The sequence below is a fragment of the Haliotis rubra genome, unplaced genomic scaffold, assembly GCF_003918875.1.
Source record: "Haliotis rubra isolate DU_JTF1 unplaced genomic scaffold, ASM391887v1 Scf362, whole genome shotgun sequence".
Classification (NCBI taxonomy): domain Eukaryota; kingdom Metazoa; phylum Mollusca; class Gastropoda; order Lepetellida; family Haliotidae; genus Haliotis; species Haliotis rubra.
In genome coordinates this window covers 644,887-669,879 of record NW_025767038.1, presented here as the reverse complement: position 1 = coordinate 669,879, position 24,993 = coordinate 644,887, and the positions used below count along the sequence as shown (strand labels likewise).

At 38.6% G+C, this 24,993-nt stretch overlaps 1 protein-coding gene and 1 long non-coding RNA gene across 2 annotated transcripts; one reads left to right on the top strand and one right to left on the bottom strand.

Moving 5' to 3' along the window:
- Positions 1-1,493: 1,493 nt before the first annotated feature.
- On the top strand, positions 1,494-11,365 carry LOC124285568. Its single transcript, XM_046721818.1, has 5 exons — positions 1,494-1,595; positions 4,016-4,130; positions 6,388-6,537; positions 8,132-8,260; positions 10,003-11,365. The coding sequence occupies exons 2-5, from the start codon at positions 4,031-4,033 to the stop codon at positions 10,128-10,130; spliced, it is 507 nt and encodes a 168-aa protein (XP_046577774.1). The 5' UTR covers positions 1,494-1,595; positions 4,016-4,030; the 3' UTR covers positions 10,131-11,365.
- Positions 5,394-23,343, bottom strand: LOC124285569. Its single transcript, XR_006900841.1, has 3 exons — positions 23,332-23,343; positions 23,034-23,037; positions 5,394-5,500 (listed from the first exon to the last, which is right to left on the bottom strand). It is a non-coding gene; the product is annotated as an uncharacterized LOC124285569 (long non-coding RNA).
- Between the last annotated feature and the right edge of the window lie 1,650 nt (positions 23,344-24,993).

The window sequence follows — 24,993 nt, the reverse complement described above, 5'->3', positions numbered from 1 at the left end:
TTTCAACAGATGTTGCCAAATAGATTCATCTAATGATTTATGATATCATACAATTTAAAAACTCATCTGTGTTCATGCGAATCTTTCAATCTCGATTCAATTAGAACTTGATAATATAGAGACACCTATCAATCCGTGGTTTGAAATCTATTCATCTGCATCCTGTTATTGTTGTGTTTCTAAATTTGCTCATTGCATTGTTGTATTTCCAAGCCTTTATAATGGCAGGGTATATAGCTGTAACGGGCTACCAACTGACACAAGTGGCTGATTTGTCATGTTCCGTCATTTTCATTGCTTAATTCAGCTGTTGCCGCGTTGTTGTATAGGCAATGTCAGCGTGAGAAAATATCCCATGACAACGGCCAATGAGGTTCATGTGATATATTCTGCTTTTTTGTGATTTAAACATATTTACTTCATGAAAAAGCAAAGACAGAATTTTCATGAACTGGATTGGTCAACAAGCTCAAAAGAACTGATATGAAGACCGATCCAATATACATAGATATATGAAACAGTATCATGACAAGAAACGATGATATCTAAAATGAAAGTAGATTGTATGACATGTAGTCGGAAAATTAACATCATGATGGTTGTATACATTCATGGCATCTGCAGTCGGGATCCATAGTAGTATAGCTTTGAGAATTATAGGTTTTAGTGTATGACTTGCTCAGTTAAAGCGCCTAGTTTCAATTATAAATAGATGGACTGATTTTAAGATATGTGATTGAATTTGTGGGTCCATGGAAGACGTTCCGTATAAGATTGTTTCTAATGAAAAGCCATTGGTATAATAAAATTTATTTATTCTTACAGCGTCAAATCTGGGACATACAAAGAAATAATGACGTGCATCTTCAGTAGGGTGGCCACACAAACAATCTGCTCTCTCTGATATATGCCTGTTGTGTTTGTCTTTTTTTGTATATTAGTAGACTCTTAGTATAGCTCATTATAACATTGTCAGCCTTACAAAATACAACAAACCGAAGGATGCCGATTATGGTTAATTTTAGCCGTTATACAAAGCCAAAACGGGGGTGTTTGTTGACATAGCATCCTTACAAACAGCTACATCGTGTATCTTGATGTAGTGAAGGATTAACTTCTAGCAGGAGATAATACAGAAGTCTGAGGTGATTTCAATTAAAACCAGATAACGTATGCTTAGTCTTCCAACTTTCGCATACATTGTGACCTCTTGCGTCTCGTACGCGTACTTTGTGAACCCAGAGTCAAGATATTGGTGAATAATAAATTTAATATAAGTAAACATAGCAATCGTCTGTATGGTCTTCTATTATGCTCCAGGATATAAGTACCATTATAGTTGTAAGCTTGATGGTTGAATGCTCGCTGTCGGGAATGGAAAATAGTTTCACCATATGCCATCATAAATCGCCATGTTTAATAGCACAAGCTCATTCTCTGCAACGATTGTCAATAAAAATCAAATAACGTATACAATATTATGTACCACAGATGGTGCATCCTTTGGCGTGCGGAATGATTGGTCGATCCAAAGTGTTATAAAATGAGAAGGCGTCACTAAACTAGTAATTCTACTCACGGGAACAAGGCGGTCGGTAAGTAGAAACATAGGGAACACTCACTGGACCCATTCTACTGCAGTTAATAAATGTATACTACGAGGTTAGCATGGCTATGTAATATAATAAAATTAATATTTATATAGCGCCCATTCCAAGAAATTGCCCAGAGGCGCTCTGGCAAGGACAGTGTCGAAATTACCATTTTCTTAATGTAGTATTCCAATGAACACTTTTCATATTATTATGATTAAGTGACATGTGTCATTTTGAACACGGTTTTCTGCAATGTAGGTGACAGGTGACATTTTGAACACAGTTCAATGTACATGTAGTTGTGATACCTGATTGATCAGTTTTCACTAAGTTAATTAGTCAATCAAGAAATCTCATTTTTAAGCCACTAAACAAACACCAATCAGTTGCAACACCAGATCGGTGAACATCAAAGGACAAAACAAGGTCTGCTTTATGTGCACAGTTTCAAACCAAGATGTCTGCTTCGTGTGCAGACACCGTCGAAAGTCTGTGTTTTTAGCACTCCCTGGAACTCAAGCTCGCATATGTCCTGGATGTTGTATGGAGGGATTGTTCCACAATATGGAAGAGCATTTTTATACCTGCTCACGATTATATTAATAGATTGATTATTCATAGAACATCGCCGGGGTAGCAAAATATTCAGCATACAAATGTCCACGAAACTAATGAAAGCCATTACTTCGTCTTAAGGTACCATTTATCAAATTATCAATGAGTGAGGTGAGATGAAATGGGGTTTAACGTCGTACTTGAGAATATTTTGCTCATATGACGACGTGCATGCGTGTGGCTGTTTTTACTAGCCCAAACTTAAGCTGGTTTTATAGTGCTTGCTCACCGAGATACCATGCCGCAGTTAGTGTATGAATACCCCACTCAGACATATTATACTGACTCCGAGCCGACCAGTACTTGTTGTACCCATTAATGCCAAGCGCCATGCAGGGACCAACAAGTACCATATTTTAACGTCTCTTGATATGACGCGGCCGGAATCGAACCCGCGACATTCCGCTCTCAGGTGGACGCTCAAATCACTACATCACGGAGGCGGTTATTTATGAGTCGATCCTATTAGTATTAAAAGTGCAATCTGTACAAACACATGCAAGGGCAAGTTAATTTTTCTCACGGAAAATAAAATATAAAATAGGAACTGGATCGTATATTCTTGTCACTGATGCAGTAAATGTGGAAATGTTCTCAATGTGTCAATATAACATAACATTTTTTTAAGCTTTTGTCGGACTTTAATGTTACCTTGATTAAACCTTGATTACCTTGAATGTTACCTTGATCAAACCACCCTTGATTAGAGTCGTCACCGTCTTGAAAAATCTGTTTGGTGCATTGTAACTGAAAACATGTGAAATGTTCAAGCATAGCACAACCAAAAGGGTAAGTTGATGAAATGACCAACAGGCTGGGAGCATCGTGAAGGAGCTTGGCAACCACAAGCACTTGAGAATTAAACATCTTGAAATGCCCAATGCACATTCTGCAACACCTCACTCTAAATGAACCTGGATGAAATGGTGTTGGAACAGTAAAATGAAACTGGCGACGATCTACTAACCAAAGCCTTTATCCGTGATGTTATTTTATGGCATTAACACATCTGTGTCGTACCTTGATGAGACAAATATGCAAATTAGATAACCGGAAGTGGGACTGTTTGTCTCCGACGCACGGAAGTCAGAAACTAAGTATCGTGAAATGATACCAAAGATATAATTAAATGACACAGAAACGTTTTTGCGTTATTAAAGTTTCAGTTCTTCTACAAACTATGTTCAAGGATTTCCTCACGGAAATGCCCAAAAGGAGTTAACAGGTTGGTCTATTTCGACCCACATGGCAATGGAAACCTATTACTACACACGATATGTACGTAAGATTATGATGTTAATTTGAATGCATGTATTTCTTACGCGGGAAACAGTAATGTGAAAATGATACACAGAATTCATCACTGGTGGTTTTATTGACAAATACAGAGTATCACCCTCGGCAACGGCTGGCCAAGTACCGATTAACAGATAATTCATATGTTAAAATCACCAGGGATAAATCCATTCCCTCCCAAATGTTCAAATATGCAGGTTTTGTATAATTGTTTTGCATAATACTGAGCTAGTTTCAGAGCATTTCTCATGGAACGTTTCTTTAGGGGATATCCGATTATCACAATGAATGTCCCCAATCAATATATATTGCGTGATAGAAACTCACAGAAACAACGAATATCAAGCGAAATATTATATGCCATCTACTGGAATGTTATTAAACGCTATTGTCATGGATTGCGTCTGCGGACCTCTTGCGCGACAAAATGAATTATGATAATGTACCTTTGACCGCGTGATGTACTAGTATCTATTTAGTTTCTTAAACCGAATGATATTTCTTTCCAGTTTCATTGTGGCACTATGAAGATGCAAGTTGTCATCGGGTTTGCTGTCCTTTACTTGGTGTCCATGGTGACGTCGAACATGATTGTGCCACTAAATCTGAACCTCGATCCGTATGGTATGAACAACTTCACATCATTATCATTCTATTTGTTGCTCTATTTGTGTGTGCGTGTGTGTGTGTGTGTATGTGTGTACGTGCGTGTGTGCGTGCGTGCGTGTGTGTGTGTTTGTTGTTTACCTCCCCTCCAAGCTATATTTGAGAGATCAGACTAAAACCAGTACATTACCGAGTGTGGAACAAGCAAACCAGTTGTTGTAAGTAGGAGTGAGTGAGTTTATTTTACGCCACTTTTAGCAATATTCCAGCAATATCACGACTGGGGACACCAGAAATAGGCTTCACACATTGTACCCATGTGGGGAATCGAATCCGGGCCTTCGATGTGACGAGCGGACGCTTTAACCACTAAGCTACCCCACCGCCCCTTGTAACTAAGAACAACGATTCCCTTTGATGGGAGCATGAGCACGCGATGACGGCAGCAACTCTGCCCAGAGCAGAGTTACCCTGTATGTTTTTTGTCTCGAACGAGAATGTGTGCGTATGTGTGCATGTGTGTTTGCGTGCATGCGTGTTGGAGAGAGGGTGTGTGAGGGGGAGGTTAGTATTCTGATATTATGATTGTATTGCGATCGATCATTACCATTTCCATCACATTGTTGAACATGTATATGTTTTAACCTCCAACCAAATTTAATTATCTTGATGCATGAAGAGGTTGAAGTTGACATGAATACAGCAAGCCTGTCGAGGACGACAAGGTACATTCCTAGACGGGCAATGCACTTTGTCCTTTCACCGATCCTCTAAGGCGAGTTGGAAAAGGTTTATATCATTAACAATGTCACACATTTCGCTTATTTACCGTTTCAAAATTATGGATACATAATAATAATAATAAAGCGCTACATATTTACAAATATTTACAAAGCAAAGGTTATGCTAGAACGAGGGTGAATTTTTTTGAAAAGTTAAGTTATAGATTGTATTATGTTCTGAAAAGATGGGTTTTCAGGGAACTTTTAAATGAGTCAATGGAGGGAGACATTTTGAGTTCAGTCGAGAGTTGATTCCACAACTGTGGAGCTCCATAGCTGAAGGAGCGAAACCCGAATGTCCGGAGTTTCTGTCTGGAAATGGTGAGAAGGTGTCTATCTGCCGATCTTAACATTCTGGAAGGATTGTGCTTTGGTGACTAGCTCAACAAGGTAGTCTGGAGCCGTAAGATGGTAACACTGGTAGGCAAGACTCGGGACCGTGAATTCAATTCTGGCTCTGATTGGTAGCCAGTGACGAGACTTAAGAACAGGTGTTATGTGGATCCTAGAGGGAACTTTGCTGACAAGTCGAGCTGCAGAGTTTTGTACTTTCTGGAGTTTTGATAGAAGTTTTTCAGAAAGTCCATAGAAGATGCTGTTACATAACTTCTGAATGTATAACAAGCACGCAGACAAGTACATTTCCGTTAATGAAAGAGCTAATAATTTCTCTCATTCGCTAACACCCCGGTTACACCGAGCTTGCGATCGAGTTACGACCGCAAATTTGCTTCTGCTCGCCATCACTCGCAAAGACTCGCAATACGGTCGCAAGTTAGTCTCAGCGCGGTCTTCATGGCCTCAAACATGGTCTCTGTGATCAGTCGCAACGGTTGTGCGACCGATGACAGTCGCAAGAGGGTCTCAAATGCGGTCGCAATGAAATCACACAGGTCTCAATGCACTCTCAATTTGGTCTCATTGATCGTGACAGACTCCCCATTCGGTTGCTTCAATGATCGCAAAGTTTTAGGAATTCCTACTAATCCTGATTGAGTTGCATCTTGGTCGTATACACTCGCAGCGATCGCCGATGGTCACAACGATCGGCAAAGGTTCATACAGCACTCTCAATGCGGCAGCAAGCTTAAGTTTAGCTCTAATGGTTGCAAGGAGGGTCGCAACTGTGTCGTAGCACACTCGCTAATAAACACCCATATAGGCATCGTAAAGTAGAAGCGACTCTATTGAGACCCGATTAAGATCAATGAGACGAATAAGAGCGGTCGTAATCAATAAAACTGGTGAGTTGTTTTGTTATCACTTGAAATTCAGTAGCAAATGATTTTTGATTTTTGGTGTAACCGCAAAGGATCAAAGGATCGACTCACCGCGACCCTCTGCGATTCACGATTCCGATGGTAGTAGCACGACCGTATAGGGGTCGCGGTTCTGTGTAACCGTACCCTAAGCATAAATCATCTCAATGTACTTTAACACAGAATGAACATGTTGCTGTGTTTAATATTAATTCATGCCATCAACTTCTTCAGCTCTGATTCGGTACACCGTCAATGACGACGGTTGCAGCGTGAATGGGGCGTCGAAAGACTTGGACAGTGACTTCACCCTGGACGTGACCGGAAATTGTGTCAAGTATCGATGTGCCGCTGACGGAGTGAGCGTCGTCACTGATCAGTCAGGTATGTCTTGATGTTTCTTACGAAGTCATCCGTGTTAGAACTGGTCTTCAGTAACCCATGCTTGTCGTAAGAGGTGACCAATGGGATCGGGTGGTCAGGCTCGCTGACTTGGTTGACACATATCGAAATATCGAAATTCCGTAGATCGATGGCCATGCTGTTGATCACTGGATTGTCTGGTCAGAACTCGATTATTTATAGACCACCGCCATATATCTGGAATATTGCTGAATGCGGCGTAAGACTAAACTCACTCTTTTAAAGTGTTTTTTTTTCAAAGACTGATCATGTCCATGGACAGGAGGTGCCAAGCTGTGTTGCAAGCTCGAGGTGGTCACAACAGGTACTGACCTCCACGCCATCTGTACGCCCGGTGCAATGGTTTCAGAGACAAATGATAGCTGCATGTTGTAAAGCTGACTCTTGACAACATCCATGTGAAATTTTACGTTCGTGCGATCATTAGTTAAAGTTTTATTTGGAAACAAAATAAAGTGTTTACATTCCTGAGTTTTCACCTGTGCGTTTCTTTTTTTGCAGAGTATATAACACAACACATTGGATGTGACACAAGACACAGCATGACATGTCAGAATAATTGTGGCACTATATACAACACATGTTAGATAAGACATATTTACAATGTATATCAGATAATACACTATGTACAACACGATAGATTGGCCGTGACACTATATACAATATGCTATGTCGGGTGTTGCACTATATACAGTATGATATGTCAGATGTGGCGCTATATACAACGTGGTATGTCAGATGTGGCGCCGTATACAACAAAATATGTTGAATGTGTATGCAATATACAACATGATATGTTGGATGTGACACAATATACAGCTTGATATGTCAGATGTGGTGCTATAAAACAATGTGATATGTTCATATATGATGCTATTTACAACATGACATATGGGATGTAATACTATATACTTATGATATATCAGATATGACATTATATACAACTTATGATGGAAGACTTTACTTTTTCATGAAAATAAAAAAAATTGATTGAAAAAATAAATAAAATAAAATAAAATTATGCGGACGAATGTCAGCATGTGCAACAACAATTTGGGCAGCATGTGCAACAACAATAATCAGAATACAGTTTGCAGTAAAAAATGCCGACACAAGTCCCTGTTGGTATATGGTCACTATAAACACTATGGCTGCATCGAAAACCATGCAGTAGCTTAATGGTAGTTGAGAAAAGAGTTCTGTAAAATGGCGACTGTTGGGTTAACGAGTATCAATAAACATGCACGCAGCAAAAAAAACCAAAAAAACCAAACAAAAAAAACTTGTCAATTGTTTACACACACTATGCAGCTATGTATATATTCTCCATGTTACAACTCTTTGTATCACTTGCTTGATAATAGTGTTAGTACCTACACCGAAACGTCGCTCTCATTGCAATAAAGAAGTTGACTATCCGTAGAACTTGGTTTTCCTTTAAAATATTCCATATAGGAAATACAATATAGCTATTTTAACATAAATACTTGAGAGTATTAACGAGTAAACACAAGGCGCGTCGTGTATTGTTAAATATAATTGGATGCGGCTGCAGGGTGTATGGGCGACAACGGCTGTGTTAATGGTCTGACGCCTTACGGTTGTGATGCGTTCACCTGTCCAAATGATGGCAACTCTATGAACGGGAAGACTCATGTGTGGCTCATTGACGAGGATGCAGAAGGTATGTTTTCTGTTGCTTTTACTATACTACCCATCAACAGTTTGGACTCATGCATCCACTTACATCAGTCAACTGTTCTAAACTGGATTTTGCAAAATATACCAAATTGTTAAAAGGTACTGTTTACACATGAACTGGTGTAGTGTAAAACAAATTCGTAACGTTGAAAAGATTACTGTCCTGAGTTCAATAAGTGATGAAATTCAGTCAAAATTGGCGAATTCCTAACAAATCTTTACACCCAAACGCGGCTGTTCGCTGCTATTTTCAGCAATTTGATGCATGATCCTCGTGCAGTTCATCTGCATAAGATTTGCAGTTGGTTCCCCCCAAGTTAGAGAGAAATTCATCTTCGATGTAACCATATATATAAATGTAACATATGAGTGCTTTAAGTGAGTCTAAACTTTTGATGAGTAGTATATATAGCAAAACAAAAAAGACACCGGTGTACATATTTAATTTTGTTTAGAAATAAGACCACGTTAGCAGGGAATGACAGCAATATATGCACTGTAGTAATATAAATTCAATATAATATAATTAGTCTATGATAAGTGGCTTTATATGTATAAAATATATATTGTATTGTATTATATAATTAAAATGATACTAATCATAGAAAAGTTAGATAGAAAGATAGACAGGTAGATAGATAGTCTATGATTAGTATCTTTATATTCATATAATAAAATATATATTGTATTTTATTATATGATTAAAAAAGATACTAATAATAGACAGATAGACAGATAGATAGATACTTAGGTAGGTACTTAGGTAGGTAAGTAGGTAGGTAGGTAGGTAGATAGATAGAATGCATACCGATGGCAATGAGATGAAATCCGATGAAAGTAGCATCCCGCTTAGAATCTGTGATGTATATATAACTGAGATCACCTGACCGGAATTATGTCCCCTGGTTCCATACATCGTAGCGATGCCATCTTGAATGAATCACCATTTCCCATCTTTCCTGAAGGGATTGGATAGCAATACGAAATCAGTCATTTCCCTGATGCTTGTAATCCTAGAAAGGAGTATGTGTTAGACGTACAGAATTCTACTTATAGAATGATAATATATTTGAAAGGAACATTACCATCATGTTTTTTTCCGTATGTTTATTATACAAAATGTAGAGTAAATGACCTTTCTTAATGAAAGATACTTTTAATTGTTAATAAATGATACATATTCAGTCGGTTCATAATCTTTGATTCAATTTCGAAATAATAATAAAGTAAAGTTGGTATTTATATAGCGCATCTTCCAACACCTTTGCTCAGAAACGCTTAGGCAAAGGCACTGAAAAAGTGTGTTTTCAAGACACGCTTGAATAGTTCAAGGTCTTCAATGTACTGAATGTTTGGTGGCAAGTTCCACAAACACGACCCTGCTTTTGAAAAAAAATATGTCATCATTTTTTTCCCTCGTCAGTGGAATGTCTAGCACTCGCGAGGAGTTGGGTCTCGGTGCTTTCTGGGGTTGTAAACTGAGATCAAGTTACTGATGTATACTGGAGCCAGGCCACTGAAAGAGTTGAACACAAAGATGAGAATCTCAAACATCAAATGATCTACAATGAAACTCCAATAAATGTACTGGAGGCGTTTTATTAAAACAACGTAATTCCTCAAGATTCATCTATAGACAAATGGGTGAAATGTTATCATAATAATAGCTGGGAATTTATGAGACAATAGGAGGGACATGTTTAACCCCTGCGTTTTCTGTTCCAGAACAATGCGAAATCCTTGGTGACAACAACTGTTATGACCTGCATGAGTGGCACACAGTCAACGGAATGAAGTGCAAATGCGACACACGTTTCGATATGAATTGCCAACTTGGAATGCCAAGTAAATAGACAAAAGACGTGATTCTTCTATCCAATCTATATCCTGCATTTGCATCCAAACTTTAACAGCAGTAAACCTGAAAGAAACTCACCACTCGTTTGTATAGGTCTCCGTCACTAAGAAGCTTCTATCTGCCATTGTTATTATATATTGTGTATCTATCATCCATCATCGAAGCGTTCTCAGGGCTTCAGACAATTTAGAACTGTTTTGGTGCATTAGAAATAAGTATTAACAAAACAACTCTCGTATTATGAACGAGTGACCATATTTTGTTTCACACCTCTGCCGACAGTATTTTAGATATATTCTATTACGTATAGGTCCGTGCCTTCCCCCGGCAAACTAATGGTGGATATTAAGAGTATTTACTGGACATGCCGACACGCAAACCGGGGTAGGGGTAGCCTAGTGGTTGAAGTGTTCGCTTATCAGGCCGAAGACCCGGGTTCGATTCCCCACGTGGGTACAGTCTCTGAAGCCCATTTCTGGTGTACTCCGCCGTGATATTGCTGGAATATTGGTAAAAGCGGCGTAAAACCATATTCCCTCACACGCAAACCATCACACATTATGAATACCTGGTACTCATTAGCTGGTTGTGGTGACACACGTGGTTTGCTGAGGACCAGTTGAGCTTCGAATACCCCAGGCGATTCCAAACAGTACGATGAAAATATGCTATTTCAATATTTTATCTAACATTATACAACCTATTCGTGACAAAAGCGGATTCTGTATAGAATATACGCCCAGCAACCAATGCTTGTAATGGGTAGCTAATTAAACCCGGTAATAAGGTGTGGTTGTTTCATGTCATCGTGACCCTATTGCCTTCATCGATGTCATTCACTAGTTTGTCTGGCCCAAACTCGGTTATTCCCAAACTTCAATTATAAGGCGCAGTATCTGCGAAAACGCCAATATTGAAGATCATAATATTCACTGAAAGAATCTCACTTCCAATACTCTGAACTGGAGTAATGCTGTATTAATGTAAATGATTAATATGTTGTTTATTTGGCGTACCAGCTATTGCTAGTGTAAATATAAATACAATCATGTCATTGGTAATTGACATCATGATATAGCTGAAATGCTGTCTACCTTTGGTTCAATTTCTATTCATCCTCTCTTGCTGTCAGATTACCATCAATCATTATAACCAGTCCTGTAGAGTTCCCATGTCGTGAGAACAAATGTCGTCTCATGTAACATCTAACGAATAAAACATACTGCTGTCTATCTTTATTGCTTCATTACACCGGGCATTCAAAATATTTCCTTAACATCTTGTATATGATCACTGTATTGTCTGGTTCAGATAGGATTAATGGTTTGCGCGGCATTCTAGAAGTTGGCCACTCAAAAATGAAACATACAACTTGGATGACAACTTCTTATTTATTGCATGGACCGACGTTTCTATGTACATTCTTGCATTGTTATCAAGCTAAAAGTGAATGGAACCAGATGATGAGAGGTATATATATATATACATAGTATGTTTTGACAAACAGAAAATTAACATCAACAACTACAAACATGTAATTGAATAACAACTGGTACATGATTGGGAGAAGCCAGTGGGAGACTAAGAACAACAAATGAGACTGGTGACGAAGCCAATAAGCATAGGGGAATAAGTTGTAATAACAAGCTGATTGCGTGCTTTATAGAGTTTATAGTTTGATTAATTCTTTATAGGCTGATGGTATGTAGTATCCTTGGTCTCTGTTGATCAAAGGTTTCTATGGCCACCAGAAGTTTTCTTTTTGTGAGGTCCTGATTCTTGGTTGATAGGATTTCGAATCTGTCAAACCTGACTTGATGGGTAGGGAATTTCTGTTGGTGATCGGAGAGGACTGATTTGTTGTCTGCTTTGGCTGTTGAGGTTTTATGTATCAACGGGGCGGGAGGTTTTACCTATATAGGAGTCACCACATTCACAATCAATCTTGTAGATCACTCCTTTGGGGGGTTGCTTTTTGGAGGGTGGGTTACGGCCATTGACTTGGATGATGGTATTGAGGCTTGGAGAGCCAGTGAAGATGGGGTTGATGCCTGCTTGGTGCTTGAGAAGTCTGCTGATTTGATTGGAGGTCTTGTTGATATCTGTAATAACTACATCCATATATTTTTCAAATAATCTCTGTTTCTCATCAGTAAGAAAATTGTTTCTAAATTCTGTTAACTTGTCCATTTTCCAGACAAATTTAAATGCTTTGCTTTTTGTCTTAGTTTCATTACGTTTTCGTTCTCAAGAGTCAGTGGTAAATGAGAGCGCGTGAAGGTATATCAAAACTTTGTATGCCATCAAAAATTAGAGTCGATGCTAAGACGTAGTCAATAACACTAGTTCCATTTGTACCAAGAAATGTATATTGGCCAATATTCAAATCTGATCCACATCTACCATTTACAATGTATATATTTAGAATACTACATATATCTAACAAGCATCTACCGAAATGGTTCATAATCTTATCACAGGAGAATCGTTCAAGACTAAAGCAATCTAGTATAGAATCATACATCGAGTGATCTTTACTTTCAGTGTGAAGAATAATGTCATCGTCAACAAAATCAGGATAGTACGTGTTCGAGCATTGAAGTCGCCTCCACATAGCACATACATGTTTGGTAAATCAGATATTAGCTCTAACAGTTTCTCCTGGAAAATTGTAACATCATTTCTGCAGTATGCATTTAATATATTGTACCACGAAGATCCCTCTGGGTGTTTATAAGTACAACTATAAAATAAGTCAGCATCTTGACCAAAGAGACATTTATCAAATAAGATATATATTGTGTTATCCATTATTTTGGACCACTTTATGTGATGTGATAGATTTGTTTCGTACCATAACTAGCATACCACCAGACAGTCTTCCACATAATGCTACTTTATCTGCACTTTTACAAACACTATCATAATCATTAAATACATCACTAAAATCAAGATTCTTACTCCATGTCTCTTCTACACCAATAACATCAAAGGATGTAATGTAATCAAGAAACACATTATCAGTCAGTTTCTGTGAAAAACCTGAAATGTTTCAAAACATGAATCTTACACCACCAGCACAGCTAGTAAGTGGTTGTTTATCAGTGTCACTATCATTGTCACTCGAATCCTTCTGAAGCGCCGTATAGTCATTGTCACACGATCCGCCTTGGCCACACCCCTATCGTGACTATCCCCTGTCCGAGGTTCTGGAGGCAAATCTGAGAGTCAGGGTGCTTCCAGAAGTCCGGGCCTGTCCTCGGTCTTCAGAACTGTCTTGTCTTATCTCGTTCCTGTGTTTTTTAGCTCATGCACAGATTTGTTAACTTTGTAGAAATGTCTGGCGTCTGGCTTCTATGTCCGGAGTCTGTAAAGCTCTTGCCTTTGGAATCTTGTGAGGTCGTTTGCTACTCCGTATCCCTGTTATGTGAGGGTGGCCCTCAACTTTAACAGATCTCCATTATCATCCTAATGCATCATCCTTATGATAATAGGTCTTATCTTGGTGTTACCAGTGTTACTTGTTGTGATCCTATATGCTCTCTCTATATCTATGGGTACTAATGGGGGTAGGTCCGTCGACTCTCTAGCTTTTGTTAGGGCGTTTAAAACCTTACTCTTGCTTTCAGTATAGGTTTCATTTCTGTTTTCTGGCACATCATATAGTACCATATTTTTTCTCCGATTTCGCCTTTCCTGATCGTCTATACGCTCCTCTATGTCTGTCATATAAGTAAGTTTCATTCCCTCCTGTTCTTCCTTGTTTGTTTTCATTTCACTTCTCAAATCCGTCATTTCCAACTGGAGAGATTTTATGTACTCCCTTATTGATTTCACATCTCTAGATAGCCTTTCCTCTGAATCCTTAATCTGTTTAACTTTTGCTGATTTTAATCATCAAGCTGCCTACTGACAGGTCCTGGGCTCAACTCATCATCTCCAGATTTGAGCAACAGTGAGAATATGACACACTGACTTGGTAGAGCACAGGTGTCCAGTTTTCGATGTGTAAACATTGGTGACGTCACAGAGTTTGAAAAAACACAGTGCAAAGTGAAGTTGGTGGAGTTAAGGTGAATGGTGAATTCCTCGCTGTCGATTCTATCAGTGAGCAGACCGAGTAGCAGAGTACTACATAAAAGTAGTCTGCATAAAATGTCAATACCTTGCGTCGACTGACATGTAGACTGGTAGGATCGAACAATTTCAATATGTTTAACTCCTTTAAGCGGCGCAAATGTTCCGACCCTGGCACGCCAAACATCGACAGATATCCTCATGTTGTTCTTTATCCAATTTTCATCGAATTCCGTACACTTACTGTTGGTATTTAGCAACTTTTTTTTCCGGGGATACTCAGGGGAGATAACTCTCTAACAATTTGAATATGCAGATTGGGTTACTCATTTCCCTGCATTATTTAACAGCGCTGGTAGCGAGTCAACTAAAACTGACATCCTTGTTGAGAATCGTGGGATTTGTTTGGATACATATTCAGTTGATAGTGATGACGAGGGGGAGCAGTTTGATTGTCCTCTAGCTCAGGACGAGGTCATTCTGTCATTGAGGCACTTGAAGTTGGGTAAATCAGCAGGTATTGATACACTTTGGGCGGAAATGTTTTTATATGGTAAATTCTTTCTCATTGATTATATGGTTAAGCTCTTCAACACTATTTATGATTCAGGTGCCTTTCATAGTGTTAATAGACCGCCTCCGTGGTGTAGTGGTTACAGCGTCCGCCCGGAGAGCGGAAGGTCGCGGGTTCGATCCCCGACCGCGTCATACCAAAAGACGTTAAAATATGGTACTTGTTGGTCCCTGCCTGGCGCTCAGCATTAATGGGTACATCAAGGACTGGTCGGCTCGGAGTCAGTATAATGTGTCTGAGTGGGGTATTCATGCTTCACTGCGGCATGGTATCTCAGTGGGCTAGCACTATAAGACCAGCTTAAGTTTTGGCTAGTACAAACAGCCGCACCTACACATACACACGCATGCACGTCGTCATATGAGCGAATTATTCTCAAGCACTACTTAAAACCCAATTTCACCTAACCTCACCTCATAGTGTTAATAGATATAAATTGTTTTAATTCTTCGCCAGGACTGGTTTGAAGGGAAAGTTGTGTTGTAGCGTTAAGAATATGTATAAGTTTTTAAAATCTTGTGTCAAGACGAAGGTCTTTCAGGTTTCTTTGAATGTCCGAATGGAGTAAGGCAAGGCTGCGTCTTGAGTCCTGTACTATTGTGCCTGTTCATTAATGAGTTGGCGAATGAAATAATTAATTCAAGCAGTAGGGTGTTTAGATATATCCTGATATCATTGAAGTCATTCTGTTACTTTTCACAGATGACGTTGTTTTTGTTGCAGATAATGTAAATGGTGTACAGAAGCGTCTTGATATTCTCCAAAGTTATTGTGAATCATGGGATTTGACGGCTAATATGTCTAAAACTAAAATAATGGTTTTCAGAAGAGGTGGAAAATTATCGCGTTTTTAAAAGTGAACTTACAGTGGGACTAATGTGGTTGTAGTTTCTAATTATATCTATTTGGGCCTAGTTCTTACAAGCCAACTAGGTTTTCCACAGAGCTGCAATTTCTTTGTTATGAAGACCAAGAATTTTAAAGCCTTATTTGAAGTTTTAAGAACGATGTATTGCTATGAGCAGTTTACCTATAAGGTTTTCTTTAGAACATTTGATTCTCAGATTATGCCAATGTTGCTATACGGTTCCGAGTTTTTTCCGGCCTTCAGCGTCTAGAGTGTGTAGAGAGAAATCAACATTTAGCGATTAAACGGTTCCTTAACATTATTACAAGGGCTCTGAATGTTATTTGGCTTCCTTGTTGAGATGTGTTAAATTTTGGCTTAGAGTTACTCGTATGCCTAGTCATAGGTATCCACGTAAAGCATATGAAATGTTGTACTTATTGGATAATGTTGATCGCCATACATGGGTTTCATCGGTTAAGCAAGTTTTATTTAGCTACGGATTTGGTTACGTTTGAGTGTGTGAGGGTGTTGGCAGTGTTGAAGTATTTTTTGTCAGAATTTAAGCAACGTGTTACTGATATCTTAACTCAGGAATGGACATTTAGCTTGTAATGTAGTAGCAGATATGAGTCTTATTCTTCATTTAAATTGAATTTACAACCAGAACTGTATTTAACGCATGGTGACTGTTCCTTATATTGTCGCGACTTGATGGAACTGAGTATTGGCATGGCCAGATTACAAGTTGAACTTGGGTGATATTATAACGTAATAAGAACCCTGCGCATGTGTAATTAAATAATATGCGTCATTTCGCAGAAGACACGTCACTCTATGTAATATTCGACGATCCCTATACGAGCGCATTTACTCTTAACTCAGATTATACATAGAAAAATGGACGGAAACCTGGCAAGCAAAATTAGATCCAAACCAAACTGAAACTATCCAAGTATAAAGCAAAAATGAACCTGTTGGGAAACCTTCCCTCTCGATGAATGGTACCCCTATAAATGAAGTGTGTGTATATGAACCTATACATGTATTATGAAGCGGCATTGATATAAGTCGTTTAGGCTTGTTTGCTTGTTTAAACCAAGCTTTAAATTTAAGAATACGGAACTGGAAGGATACAACTTGGTTTAAGCATTTGCATTTTCTGAAACCTGGGTTGGTAAACAAGCATTTAATGCTTACATAAATACCGCCTCAGCAATATAACAATTCCAAAAAACCGTGATGGTTACAATTAAACGAAAATTATTAACAACTCATGATAAATAAAGATAAATAAAGCATGTGTTCATAAGTAAATGAAGCAAAGATGCAATTAACAATGATGATATGCTGAGTATGGTTTTACGCCGTTTTTAGCAATATTCCAGCAATATCACGGCGGGGGACACCAGAAATGGGCTTCACAAGTTGTACTCATGTGGGGAATTGAACCCGGGCCTTCGGCGTGACGAGCGAACGCTTTAACCACTAGGCTACCCCACCGCCCCTATGGGGATATGTGCTGTAATGAAAACAAGTTAACACACAGGCATACAAGCGTTCTAGCGTTTTAGATTTTGCAGTCATAATATTACGAAACTTACCTAAGCATATACAAATCGACTGCTTTTAGTTATGAAATTATGAACAGGTTTTAATGTATCCATTTCAAAAAAACTCCCTGGGGAGTATTTTATTTCACTATATCTAGTACAAGTAAAGAAATAATGATATGGATTCTCAATTTGGTGCCCACAAGAGCAGACTGGGTTTTGTGATATATATATCTTTGAACTTTGTTCCAGTTAAGATCACTAAATCCTAGTCTCAGTAAACTCATTTATTTCACAGTTTCTACTACCATTATATACATCAAAGTAAAAATTACATTTATTTTGTTTGTTGTTAAGGGTTTTAAAATCAGATAGATGTTTACAACTTCTAACCTCGAGAGGCAGTGAATTGCAGCGTTTGATTGTGTCTGGAATGAATGATTTGGCATTTCTTGTTGTTCGGCAGTACATGTTTCTCACATTAGTGCCATCACATAAAGGATAACAACTATTTTCCTCGAGTAATGGGGGTAACAGATTGCACAGATAGTCGGGAAATAAACGATGATACATTTTATAAAGTGTTAGCAATTTATAGTATTTTCTCCTTTCACTCAACGAAGTAAAGGAAGTTTCGCGATAAATCTTTTCAGGGCTTGTTCCACGGATAGCACCACATGTTGTTCTGAGGGCATCTAGATGTAGTTTTTTTCTAAAGTACGGACCTGCTGATCTGTATAGTTGTCCCAATAAGAGAGCAGTAACCAAAAGAAGGACTGATATAGGATTTGTACATGGTCTCTAGTATTTATTCTGGACAAGCCATCTTTTAAACTTTCAAGACAATTTATCATGGGACGAACATATTTAATAATGTTGTTATTGTGTGCGTCCAATGAACAGTCGTTTTGCAGTGTTATTCCAAGGTGTTCATGACTGTCAACATCTTGGAACGCGATCCCATTCATAAGTAAGTTCGGTTTAGGGTTGAGAACATTTCTGCGCATGGACTGCATAGTCGGGTGTTCTAGATCCTGTGTGGAGTGATCATTGCCCTGTATATGTCACTATCAAAGAGTCGATTGCAAAATCGATTAATTATGAGAGAAAAATATATAATTATACACTAGCTGCTTTTGACGGAATTAAAAATACCTTATATACTCTTGGTTGCCATATTACGCCTCTGAAAATATTAACCATATCGCAAGCGACTTGACTGGTGCAATTCTTCAATTATGCGATAGATATTTTCCAAATAAAGTCGTTACGATAGGGCCTCGAGATGCCCCCTGGATGAACAGTGAAGTACGTAAATTGATTCGTAAACGCAATCGCAATCATAAAATCGCAAAAAGGCGTAATTCATCATCTGACTGGGCACTTTTCTGATATCCGGAAGGAGGCATCAGTTGTTCCTGTACACAAAAAGGCAGTATAAATGTATGCCCTAACTATCGACCAGTCGCACTGGCAAGTTGCGTAGCAAACATTTCGAAAAATGCATCTTTAAACATGTTTTTAATCATTTTAGGTATAAATGCTTACAAACTTACAATCCGGTTTTACGCCAGGCGAATCAACGGTAAATCATTTAACGTTCCTGTATGACTTAATATCGGGTGCATTATATAGCAGTAAGGAATTTAGGGCTGTATTTTGTGACGTAAGTACGGCTTTTGACAAGGTTTGGTATAAAGGTATTATACATAAGCTAAGACGTCATGATATCGGGGTAACTTGTTGAAATGGTTTGAGAGTTATATATATAAAGATAGAGTTCAGCGAGTTGAATAAATGGTTACACATCTGATCGAAGATCAGTCTTAGCCGGGGTTCCCCAAGGCTCTGTCTTAGGACCCCTATTGTTAATAGTTTATATCAAGGACATCGCTGAAGGAATTAACAGCAATAGCCGTCTCTTCGCAGATTACACATCACATTATGCTGTAACATATTACCCTGACAAAACTCCTCTATGTCTAAATAATGATATGGATACAATTTCTGATTGGTCTGACAAAAGGCAACATACATTTAATCCTAATAAATCAGATTATATACAATTTTCTCGTAAAATACAGTCCAAAACGAAATTTCACAATTAAGGATAGTAATATTAAATATGTTAATAGCCATAAACACTTGGGGCTTACATAACAACGTATGGTATGGATGTACAACTTCTTTAATATTTACAACACGACGTTTCTGGGCTACTTCTTGCCCCTTCATCAGGTAAATGTCCATCAAGCAGGGCTTACTTTATAGCACGATTGTTCCTGGACTGACCATGTTAACTGTATCGCTAAAAAGGTTGCACCCATTGTAAACTGTCTTAGAGGTTTTAAACGTCGTTTCTTACGTAAAACTTTACCAACAATATACAAACAGTTTGTTTTGCCTATTTTTTACTTTTGTTGTCACATTTGGGACAACTGTACCAAGCAACATGCACTAACACTTCAAACGCTTTGTCTTGATGCATTTAGAACTGTATTATTTTTCATGCGACAACCACTAAGCACTCGAAAATACATCCAGAAACTAACAGCTTTTTATAAAATGGTAAATGATTTAACTCCGAAACATTTGAGTTATCTCGTCCCTCCTAAGGTATCTGACACTACAAACTACAATTTCCGAAACCGTTTGAAACACCAAACTATCGATTGTAAAAGTGCAAATTATGCCAAGTCATTTCTCCTAGATACAGTAACATTTTGAAATACTTTGGCTACCGATCACAGAGAATCGGCTACATTGGGTAGTTTTAAGAAACAGATTAATGTGTCAAATACTAATAGTCACAACTACTAAAATTTAAACTCTGGATCAAGCTCTGTTGCAGCGATTTAAACGCACATAAATATGAACCATTTATATCTTCAAATTCCTCTTGTTCTTGTGGCTATTACTACGAAGATCCCATTCGCTATTTCTTTTCGTGCGTTAATTACACTAGCATAAGAAATAGAATGCACTTTTGAAGTAAAATGATCAACAGAAGAAAACAGCCAACCAGTTTCATCTGCTTGGATAGTGCAAAGGTGGAAGACTAAACTCTATAAATACACACAGATCATAAAGCAAATATATCTATCAAATTATTCCAATAAATCATTTGGGATTTTTGTGTGATTTAAACCATATTTTATGCCATGAATGTTCACATTGTACATGTTCTGTGACATAACAAAATGGAAATAGGATAAGCAAACAGGCCAAAAGGCCTATGTCAAATGTTCTCCGCAACTAGTGCATAATAATCAATTCCATGGATCAGACATTAAGACAATAATGAATGAATCAAAGTCAAAATAAAAAAAGAATAAAGACACCAAATGTATTTTATATTCTTAGGTTGTTACTTAAATTCCGTAAAGGGGTTCAGTTATGTAATTTTGAACCGATTTTATAATGTTTTCATTGCCTGAAGGAGATGAACCGTCATTGCCGTGGACTACAGTATGTATGCTAAGGTGGTTAACGACAAAGGATTTATCAAGTCTAAACTGGGCATAGCGGGGACAAGATAGAAAGAAATGGAAGGCATCTTCTCTGTTATGGACACATGAACAAGTGGGATCATCAATAACAAATCAGTCAAATAAGTGTGCTTTTAAATCACTACAACCTAGCCTAATTCTAGACAGAATCACTTGGTTTCGGGTCGGCCATAACTAGCAATGTATGTAAAATTTGAGGAAATCTTTGTTTCTGTGGAAATCAAATGCTTAAACCTAGATAAGGAATCTACATTCCTAATATTAATATCAAGTGCATTCCAAGCTTGAGCAACAGAAGGCAGAAAAGAACGATTATGTAATTTTGTCTTCAAGTACAGCCGAATAACATAATATGTAATAAAGTGAGGGATACATGCGTTTCAGCAGTAAGATATTGAATTTACACGTGTTAAGTAAATTTACAGCACCTAAAGTTTTCACAGCATGGCCTCTGTCCTAGCGCGTGCTCGTACAATGTGAAACCGCGACCGTGACAGAGTGATGATGACAGAAGCTGTGATCAATGGATATTCCAATTCAAAGGTAATTTGTTTCATGTTTCACTGTTTTATCACATTTTGGTACTAAAAGCATGTAGTTTTAGTAGACATAAACCACAAAACTATATGAAATATACATCCAGATCATAGAATACTTCCGCTATCTAAGTCATGCCTCATTTGTAAACATTGCTAAACATCTTGACCGAATGTCTCGTCATTGATATACTGAGAATTGAGAGGTATAACTGGATAATAAAAAGATCACCTGCCGATCATTCACTTGGTGAATACGTTTACAAAAGCATGCAACATGAGTTTTGATTTTACACTTCGCCAGCAGAAGCACATAATCCAGAGTGGCTTGTTAGCGAATAGTTTTCAGCAACTACACATCTAGAGTGGCTTGTCAGACCTAAACATGACTTTACTTGATGCCAACAGCCCAAAATGTTAGAAATACGTATTGAAATACGCTTTTTAGAACGTTCCAAGTAACATAGGTTGATTGAAAGCGACTAGTTAATTGTTATATCATCAGAGGGATACCAGTGCACATTTCAGTGGAGTAGCTATATTTCTTAAAGTCGGAACAGTCTCGTTGTCCACAGTAGATAATCTGAAAAGAGGTTCAATTCACAAAGTTATAATTTACTGTACGCTGTGTATTATGACATGATCTACTTCAAGTAAGTTACTTTGGAGTTTGGTCTTTCTGACTCAGACTGATAGTCACTTTCAACATTAGCTGCATTCGCTTCATCAAAATGGCTTTGTTAGTAACCTTTTATCACAATGCCATCCTTCAACTTTATCAGTATCACACCAGAAGTGACCCATGTACCATCCACCCTCTTGTCAGCTATGAGGGCCCGAGCCTTACCAGCGAGCATAGCCTTTGTTTTTGTTAGGTCTTCATTGATGAAGATCCTTGGTTGGTTTGGTATGTTGAGATTCTTCAGTTTAGATCTTGCCTGCAGGATTAAACGTTTTGTGGCATTACTGACAAATTGTACAATTATGGCACGGGTTGGGGTTTGGATAGTTGTAGGACGTTTCGGTAGTCTGTGGCTGATGTCTGTGTCTCTGGGATCTACAGTTACCCCAATCTGACTTGGCTAACGATACTACCAGATCGTCAGTGTTCTCCCCACCTTACTCAGGTATCCACTTAATTTTCGTTATTCCCGCAAGAATACTGCTCGCTCCCATTCAGTTTATATGTCAAATTTTCAATGATATGTTCCTTTTCCTTCAGCTCATCCCTAGGGTTGAAACAGAGTGTTCAAGCTCCTTATTCGCAGCAGTTAGTTTCCATCTCCTCCCTGAAAACATCTGCTACTGTGGTACAAAGGGCTGATAAGACGTCTTTAGTTTGCAGTGCCGCTTTGAGTTTATCCAAGAAAATGTCAGATGAGGCAAGAGCATTTACATCTATGGAGCCACTTACACCATCAGTGTCACTCATGTTTGTTGACATGTCTAGGTCAATATCACTCTCTTTGGATAAATTGCACTGTTTTTTCATATTCAGACGCTATTTCAGAATCTGGGAATGAAAACACTTCTTTGCGCTTACGTTTAACTGAATGAAGAGTTTATCCATGTGAATGCTTGTTAATTGCGAAGAGCCTCTGTGGTGAGAGAGATGAAGTTGACATTTTGCAATCCGTTAATATCTCAAGGATCTAATCGTCATCGGCTCATAAAGTTCTCACCCTAGACATTAAGAGTCTTTATGATTACATTTGTGGCTCTGTTGTAATTTAGTCCGCCTTAAGTTCCACCGTTGCAGGGAAAATATCACAAATAAGGAAAACACGACCATCCATAATGACGTCACTGACCACTATCGCCTCTCCTCTAAGGGTCCCCCCTTCACTCCCTTCACTAACATTTCACCCAAATCACCAGTGTTTGGGCCTGCTTACTGCCAAGTCGCCTCTGATCAACTGCCAAGACTCGAACTGGTTTGCCTGCGCCAGACACCAATTCGCCTATCGTATAAGGGTCGCCCCTTCATCCCCTAGGCAACACCAACATTTGAGCTTGCTTCCAGCAAAGTCGCCTTCGAGCCACCTGTGAAGACTCGTCCTGTTTCAGTTCTGCTAGACCATGGCCGCCTGTACATCGAACATCTTCGGGAGAATGAATGACGAATGACATGAGCAGCGTCGCGCACCGTTACACACGCTAACCACCAAGTCTTCCAAGTGCTCGATCATGGTGGAGGTCGGAATGATCCCTCTATGCACTACCTCGGGTCTTCCATTGTTCCGTCCACAGTGGGCAGACGTAGAGGGCAGCGTCGCCATTGCCGCATCGCCGTGCCCGTTGCATCACCGTGTCCTGGTAACAGAGGCAACTGAACCAGTGGCCACCCTGGCTCCTCTTTCCCCTCTCCCTTTGAATGTTAGACTTTCGACTGAGAGTACTGTGCAGTTTAAAAAGTTAATAAATAATTTATTTGAAGAGATAGAATAGCGCCGTTTTGCATGCACCTCCGCAAATGTGCTTTCTGGCAATATAAGCCAATACTTTAGAAAAAAAAGATACATGGGATTTTCCACCGAAGTATAGAAAAAATGACTAGTTTCTAAAAACATATGCTTTAGAATGCATTGTAGATATTAAAAATCGGACCATGGAATACACACAACAACACCTCGTCTTTTCCATGGTTATATATATATTAAAACTCGGACCATTGATGTCAAAATTATAGCTGAGTTTTCAAAATACTACACATATCAATAACTTATATAAATAAGAATAAATATTACGAAAATACAAGTACGTCTCCATCTGAAACATGTTGCACAAGTGTGTTTTATAGCTTGTCTGAACCACACATTAAAGAGCTATTCATATTAATCAGCGCTCATCACGTGGAGGTTGCTCTTTTAAGAGTGCCATTTTTCCTGCACCGTTCCCACAACAGCAAGTTTGAACCCCTTTACTACTGTGGTATAAATCATCACTATCAGATTCGGAATGCTTTCATACGCTTTATACCTTGCCCAAGTCGCAGTGGTATGGGCTTCCTAATGCCTTTTAAACATTGAAAGTCGGATAACGGATATAAACATTATAGCTGCCGTAACACTGACGGAACATGTGCGCCCACTCCCAGATTTGTAGGTCCACCCAAAGCAAAAGCGCCGTTACATAATGACACGCATAGCCCGACTATCAGATGTGACTCGAATGCACATCATACCTTGACAGAACCCCATTTTCAAGGGCGTTCCAATGCACTGAAACATAAATGTTAAGACTACAGATATTGCTGTTATGGCTTCATTCCAAACTATTGTAAGTTTTAGTCCTGTCAAGCATATTCATTCCTGTAAAGCTCAGCTATGTAATGTTCTACAACAACATATAATGATTACATATTTCCAGAACCACACATGAATGTTTTTTTGCAAATGCACTATTTATGTAAATATTTACACTGCCGGTATAGCCGGTGCACAGATTCATCTAAATTCCGCCATCGAAATAGCTCCACCACTGAATGTGCAAGATGTGCATTTTATACATTGTCTAAAACATGCTTTAAATGATTTTCAAACGCACTGTAGAAATGCATTTTCTGAGGTGATGTGTTAGAGTAGTAGCCGTTATATCTTGACTGCATGATGTTGGCGAACATCTCTAATAGTATAAAAAGAAGAATTTGACTTCAGTCAAGTCACGGAAAACGTCACGCCTGAGTTTGAGTCTGTAGTGGTTACCAGGGGAAGCAAAATATTCACGTTTGCATATTTGGAAAGAGCGTTTTCTCAAAATTCC